Source organism: Haematobia irritans, chromosome 1, assembly GCF_050003625.1.
Source record: "Haematobia irritans isolate KBUSLIRL chromosome 1, ASM5000362v1, whole genome shotgun sequence".
NCBI classification, from domain to species: Eukaryota; Metazoa; Arthropoda; class Insecta; order Diptera; family Muscidae; genus Haematobia; species Haematobia irritans.
The window spans coordinates 33,470,046-33,478,140 of NC_134397.1; the positions used below are offsets into that span (position 1 = coordinate 33,470,046).

The 8,095-nt window shown below is 35.0% G+C and overlaps 1 protein-coding gene across 1 annotated transcript; it reads left to right on the forward strand.

Moving 5' to 3' along the window:
- The first annotated feature begins 1,531 nt into the window (after positions 1-1,531).
- On the forward strand, positions 1,532-6,976 carry LOC142220541 (importin-9-like). Its single transcript, XM_075289729.1, has 6 exons — positions 1,532-1,911; positions 2,887-3,534; positions 3,596-4,014; positions 4,082-4,467; positions 5,163-5,328; positions 5,405-6,976. Exons 1-6 carry the CDS (start codon positions 1,776-1,778, stop codon positions 6,737-6,739), a joined length of 3,090 nt encoding a protein of 1,029 aa, XP_075145844.1. The 5' UTR covers positions 1,532-1,775; the 3' UTR covers positions 6,740-6,976.
- Positions 6,977-8,095: the final 1,119 nt, after the last annotated feature.

Below are 8,095 nucleotides of genomic sequence, written 5' to 3' on the forward strand. Positions count from 1 at the left end.
CGAAGAGACATATTTATATCGGCTAAGCCGGCAATCCGCCATGCCGTCGCCGCCGGAGGCAAAATTTTAGTACTCTGCTTGTGAGTATAAACCACTACTGCCTAATGTTTTTCAACTCATTTTAAAATTTTTCACATTTTTGAAATGTGAAAAGTCTTTAAGGAAATATGCCCAGATGCAAAACAATTTATTGACAGTTTATCGAATGAATTTATATGACAAAAGTAGGCTTTTTTAACTATTTTATATATGGTGGATACCCTTTAAGTTAATTGAAATTTCTTTAGAATTTCTGAAATGTTTTACTTTGAAGTAACTGGTGTAATTTTTTTTTAACTGATTTTTTTTTAACTGATATTTTTTTAACTGATATTGAATAGTTTTCTTAATATATCGCAATAAGATAATGAATATTCGATAAACGAGAACCGTATTCAAATTTTATGTTATTATTGAACTGCAATATGGAATAGTAGAAGCTAGAGTTATAATGAGCTCAGAAAGGAGCTCAAAATGATTTATTACACTTTGCAATTCTTTACTGGAAAGAAGATATTGCATCAGTTTTATTTGGCAACTTTCAATAAAGGTTGAAGGTAGAATTACATACCATGCGTTCAATACGTACAATGCGTCCGATGATTGAAGAGTTGAAATTTCTCTTTGAAATCAAAACCTCGAATAGTCTGCCGCAAACAGAAAAAAATCAACCATCAACGCACGGATTGACGCAGAGTGTGTAATTCAACCTTGATTTACATTAATGCGTTAATCCGTGCGTTGATGGAAGGGTTGGTATTTTTCAGTTTGAAGCACTCTAATGGCCAGTTTCTCATCCTCCGATTAATTTTAACCGGTGGATAGACTTCCGGTTAGTAAAATTTTTGTATGGAATCAGCTGTTTTATCGACACGATAAATAATAACAAGACATTGAGAAACTGGCCCTAACAAAAATGTTGCTTTCAAAGAGAAAATTCAACTCTTCAATCAACGGACGCATTAACACATGGTATGTAACTCAACCTTAAGGTAAGTACTATGTTCGCTGTTCGAGTTGAAATTTTCGCGGTTACTTTATTAAAACAGACAAATTAACTCAATTGATGCGCAGTTTCTTGTTCCTATAGATTTAGGCATGACTTTAATGGAATATGTTTGTTTTCATTTATAATACTGATAATTTCATGAAAAGTAATCGCGAAAATCGAACATAGACACACCTTTAAGAGATAACCTTTTTTCGGGCTTCTTAAAGTCAAGTTACATTTGCCAGGTATTTTAGCAATTAACAACACTGATTTTTATATGGAATATATAAATATTTTTATACAACATTCGGGCAAATTACCGATATTTTGTTCCTCTATTATATCTTCCGACAACATGGCCGATACACTTTTTAAGTATTTTAGCACTTTTGATAGACTAGCTGTGGCAACACTGATTGTCTTTGTTGATAAATGTATTTTGCATTTTTGTACATTATCGATATTTTGCTCCCATCACTGTTGCACACCCTCCTTCGTTTTGCGCGCTAAAATTTGCAAACCTACCATAAACAGAACATCTTCATCAAACAAACTATCGCTGGCAACGGAATATAAGACCACGCGCCCGTCCATTGAGAATTTTGTTTGATAAAATATTAGAAATATTGTGGATCATTAACTACTTACTGAGTTGGATAAGTTGTTCTCCTGGAAATCGGGCGAAACTGTGGTAAATTCTATTCTCCGGACCAATATACAAGTAAAATTCCTTCAGGCAAGAAAGATGTCTTTGGCATTTCAAAATGATTCCGAGTCTGTGAAGCAGGCCTTATTCGAAGAGCTACAAAATCTACTTAGCTCGGAATCCACAGTAAGGATCTCGGCCGAACAACGAATGAAACAATTGGAGTTCACAGAAGGTTTGTTTATTTACGAAAAACATGTTTTAATGGCGTGATTTTAAGGTTATGATTCTGGTGTTGTTAACTTCTGCAAGGGCCACTGGAGGAAAAAATTGCATTGGAGTAGATAGTTTTGTTATAATTATTCATTACAATGAAAGTTAAAACATATAAGAAACCCCTTGGTAACAATAGTGACATTTCAACGTGGCGTTGGATATTATATGTCTACCTAAAGGAACACTGAAGATGGAAGAGTCTTATTAATTGACATAAGAAAGGGGATGGGAAGCCCTGTTGATGTGAGGCGATTGGTTTTACAATAGTCCAGTAGTTTTAACGACCCCTTTTAACCGGACACCCAGTTGACCTTAGCCAATTGTAATAGTCAGGCTGCTGTCCCTGTAAATTGTAAAATTTGTCTTCGCCCGCCTTGAGCCCTTCCTCAATTTTTTTTAATAAAAAGTCCAAAGATTGTTTTTAGATCCCCAATCTATAACCCTGATTTAAATTTCGCAAAATCCAAAATATGGAATTATCTACGAGTTTTAGTTATATGCGATTTGCAGATTCACAAACCAGAAATGCCGGAAAATTCGATTTTTAGGGCCGTGGCTATTTGAAATTTCTGTAGAATCCCTTCCACTAATCTACAATGTATAACTTAGGATATTCGTTTTTCTGTGGCTGGGTTTAACACCATACCAAAACTTCGAATTATGAGTGGATAGTCCTATAAATACTTAGGTAGGACGTAGGTTGGGTGGAGCCCGATGTATCATCGATAATCGACCGCTGAAAAACTTTTTGGTGTTCGGTCGAAGCAGGAATCGAACCCACGACGGGCATGCTAACCATTGCACCACGGTGGTATATTCGGTATATTCCTAACTATCATTATTTCATTATTGAGACCTTCAGTTTTTAAAGAGTAGTTAGCTTTGTTATATTCATTTGCAGATTTTATTAAACCCATATTTTCTTCCTATCTAGGCTATGGCGTTTACCTCGCTGAACTTATAATGAATCAATCTTTCGATCTTCCGTTGAGACAAATTGCTTGTATTATGTTAACACGTTATGTGGAAAATCATTGGGGTGAATTGGATGAAGATGGAAATCCTAATGATGCTGGAAGTGTTGCCACCGACCAAGCCAAACGTACAATTCGCAACATTTTACCCAATGGACTGTATGATCCCAACTCTAAGATAAGATCATCAGTGGCCCATGCTATTTCAGCAATTGCTGCAACTGAATGGCCTGGTGTTTGGACCGAATTGTTTGATATCATCATTAAATGTCTGGGTGGTAATGAAGATTCTATACATGGAGCCATGCAAATTTTACAAGATTTTTCCTATGATGAAAAACAAATAAAAGAACTTGGACCAGTTGTTATCTCAGAAGTCTATCGTATATTCGAATCGGAACAGAATTATTCGATCAAAACCCGCACATCGGCCATACGCATATTGAAACCTTTATTTACTTCCATATGCATTAACATAATGGATAAACAAGAACAGGCCACTATGGCAAATTCCATATTGAACAATTTCATGGATAAACTAATCCACTATTTGTCTATGAATAGTGGGGCTGCTTCCAATTTTATGTTGCGCATGGAAATTGTTAAACGTAAGTTATATAAAAAACGATAAAATTTCTTCTATAGAAAACCTCTTCATTAATTCCTTAGTTCTCACATACCTTGTAACCGAAATGCCCAAATATATACAATGTCATATGGATCGTATTTTGCCCGTTATTTGGCAACTACTAACACAAGTTGCTGAGACTTATGTTAAAGTTACAGTTAATCAAACCGAGCCAAGCCCATTCCCTGCTGCTGATAATGAAGACGATGATGAACTCAATAATTTCTCTGCTATGATTATTCAAATAATCGAATTTGTTCAATGTATAATTGGTGCTGGAAAATTCCGTTCAACTATTAAAAATGTTTTAACAGATTTAATTTACATTATGATTGTGTATATCCAAGTTCCTGTGGAACAAATCGAAGACTGGCATGAAGATCCTGAGAAATTTGTAGAGGATGAAGATGATGGTGGTGTTGAATTGACCATACGTGTCTCGGGTCAAGATGTTTTAGCGGTATGTTATCATGAATGATAATGGAATTAAAGAATTACAATTAATATTTTTTCATCCATACTTAAAGGCTTTAAATGAAGAGTTGGGTCCTAAGGCCTTGACAGCCCTTCAAGAGGCTTTGGGCCGTCATATGAATGTTGCAGAAGCTGAAAAAGCTGCAGGCAATCCAAATTGGTGGAAAATTCAAGAAGCTTGTATGGTTGCTGTCCACGTTTTCCGTGATCTTATCTTAGATTCTGAAGAAAAATTTGAATTGTTAAATTATCTAACTTTGGTACGAAATTGGTTGAACAATCAAGAATGTCCCCACTTAGTGGGACGTGCTCTGTGGACTTTAAGCACCTATTCCAAATCAAAGTTATACAATCCACAGATGTTGGAGGAAATTTTAAATGTCACACTGCAGTGTTTGCAACCCGACAAGGCAATTGTTTTGAAAATTAGTGCTGTGAGGTAAGTGAAAAAAAGTTAAAATTATAATAATTAGAGTTTGTAAGGGGAAAAGTTAATTAAGTTAAATAGTCGATTACCATAAAAATTCTATCACCCGTGAGGTAAGTGAAAAAAAGTTAAAATTATAATAATTAGAGTTTGTAAGGGGAAAAGTTAATTAAGTTAAATATTCGATTACCATAAAAATTCTATCACCCAAACTTTTCTATGAAAGTTCAACGATTATCGAAATTTTCTATGAAATTTCTATAATCATCGAAATTTCCACAAAAACTCAATAGACGGAATTTGTTTATGCAAATTCGATTATCACAACATTTCTGTGAGAATTCGTTTATTATCGGAATTGTCTTTGTACATTCGATTACCATAAAAATTCTATTATCACCGAAATTTTCTATGAAAATTCGATTATCATCGAAATTTTTTTGACAATTCAATTATTATTGAAATTTTCTGTGAAAATTCAATAACGGAAATTTTCTATGAAAATTCATTTATGATCAAAACTTTTCTATAAAATTTCAATGGCCGAATTCAATAACGGAAATTTTCTATGAAAATTCCATTATGATCAAAACTTCTATAAAATTTCAATGGCCGAATTTTTATTATAATGAAATATTTCTATACCCAATTTCTATAAATTATATAACAATAATATAATTATTTTGTCATTTATCCATTTCTTTTAGAGCTATACATGGATTCGTAGAGGCTCACGAAAAATCTGATGGAGAGAAACGAGCTTTGATTCAAGCCAAATTACCTGGTTTTGTCGAAGGTATTCTATCCTTAATTCCCGGTTGCAAAAGCTCTGTATTGAGTATGCTTTTAGAGGCTTTAACGACCATTATAACTGTAAGTTGAATGATTATACTTACATCAATACATTCGTCGACATAAAAAATTGTGTTATACTTCTTTTTATTTCCAGTTCGATCCTGCATTTGCGGCCCAGGCACAAGCGAAAATAATTCCATTGACTATTGCAGTTTTTCTCAAATATCCTGAGGATCCTTTCATATTTGAAACGGTTCAAGATGTTATCAAAGTTCTTTGTCAAAATCCCCATTGTTTCCAACCACTTCAAGAGAAATTCATACCCACAATAGTTAGCATATTGGCTTTGCAGGGTGAACAAGCTAATACGGCCAAACAAGATATTGCTCTTGATGTCCTAACCACAATTGTTAAATATTCCAAAGCTCCTTTACCCCCGGCATTGGTAGATACAGCTTTTCCAGCAATGATACAATGTGTCTTGCGTTCAGATGATCATGCCGTTATGATGGCTGGTGGAGAATGTCTACGGGCATTTATTTTCGTTTCACCCGAACAAATATGCTCCTACAATAATGGCGAAGGTCTTAATTATATCATGCAATTGACCACTATGCTATTGAATCCCATGAACAACGAATTGACTGCTGGTCAGATTGGTCGTTTGGTCATAACTATCATCACCAAAATGGGCAATATGTTGGGTGAAAATGTTGATTTACTTTTGAAAGCTGTCATAAGTAAAATGCAATTAGTTGAGTGTTTGAGAGTAATTATGAGTCTTGTGGTTGTCTTTGCCCATCTGTTTTTAACCCAGATGGATGCCGTATTGAATTTCCTTTCTACGGTCCCTGGTCCAACTGGAGAACCTGCCATGCAGTTCGTTTTCAATAACTGGTTGTCCAAACAAACCTCCTTCTTTGGTGTCTATGAACGTAAAGTCACCACAATGGCTCTGTGTAAACTTTTCGAATATGGTGTAACAACACAAGACACGCGCATAACATCCATTAACGTTAAAGATTTGGTAGTTAATGAGGCAGCTAATAATACACCCAGGGTAAAAACTCGTTCCCAATCTCAAGCAAATCATCAATGGGTTACCATACCAGCTCTAGTAAAAATGTATAAGTTATTGATAAATGAACTCTATCATTTAAAAGAGGCTAATTTGGATGAGTATGAGACCGAATCCGAAGACGATGAAGATCCATCATCGGGAGCTGCTGAAAAACCAGCTGGTAATTCTCCACCAAAAGCACGTTTTGTCTCGGATTTGTATTTCAATGATGATGAAGATGACAACGACGATGATGATCAATTAACACAGGAACTACTAAAGGATCCTCTATTTCAAACGAATATGGAAGAAAATCTAACGAAATTTTTACAGAATTTCTCAAGTAGCGAACATTTCCCCATGTTTGCTGGTCATTTGACAGATAGTGAAAAGGCCGTATTGAAATCAATACAGGTTGAAGTTCCTTAAATACCAGTGAAAAAAGGAATAATCAGCATATACATACATATTTATTTTGTGTCCTTATATCATCTATAATAGAATTTTTATAGCCCATCCTTCATTTGCATAGTTTGTTTTGCCATCGCTGTCGTTATACATTTATAGTTTTGTTTATTTAAAAGTTTTTTTTTCATTCTGTTCACAACGAAACTAATTTTTTATATATAATAAAAATGATAATTGCATCGATATACATATATACTAGATCGGAGTTTGGAATGGTTTTTTCTTCTTGGGGTTTGAAAAAAAATATTCTAGTCTCAGTTTTAACTTTTCTTTTACTACTGTTCGTAATAACAATGTCGCAGGACGATAATGGGTGGCACTATACATGTTACTACACGATGATGTGAAAATTGTTATCTACACTTCTATTTAATTTTGTTTCTAGTTTAGAGAAGCTGACTTTGCACCGGCGTTAATATAGTCGATCACTGTGAGTACCTTGCATGGCGAATGAGGAAACCTCCTCAAGAATAATATGGCCAGACATTTCATTAAAATCGTCTGGTCTGTTCCCGTCCTTTCATAGGATTGAGAGCACTTGCACAATCTCTAAAGGCGGGTCGTACATCAATCTAAATAAAGCCAAAAAGGGAGAGCTAGCGAGAATACACAAAGCTTCGAATTTGACCCCAAAAAGTCGACTTCGACTGCTTGACCGTTTTTGTATCCCTACACTGCACACGCCTGCCGGTAAGTGACCTTAGTATCTTGGGCCTGATTACTTGCAAAGGCTGTCGAATGTGACCCATAGAATCCATCGACTCTGATATTCAGTCGAGTTTCTACTTCTGTGATCCATGAGGAAAACTGTGTGACCAAAGATTTGGTGGTGGTGTCATCAGCGGCTATAACTGGAAATATAAGCAGGGTAGTTTTTTTTTTTTTTTAACTTATCACAGATGGCATTAAGTCATAGTCTTAGGAATGCCTGATACTTGGGTTCAGGCACCGTCCGTCGCCAATGTGACTGAAGCTATGCCATTTTCTGCCGGTGTTCGGGAGGTTATTCTCAGTGTTCCACAATTTATACATGTGCCGTCGGTCCACTTATTGATCTTAAGAAGTAGTTCTAACGATGCTCATGAAGAATGAGATCGGCAGATATAAACCAAGCGGTTGCTGCGTTCACACAAAATAATATTTTTTAGCTTCAATCACGAAATTAATTGATGCAATTAATTTTTAATTGAAATGTATTCAATCGCAGAAATGATAGTATCAATCATCATGGTCAATTAAAAATCAATTGATCCCATTAAAAAAATTAATTGATACTATTAATTATTGCGATTGATTTTTTTTTTTTAATTAAAAAGT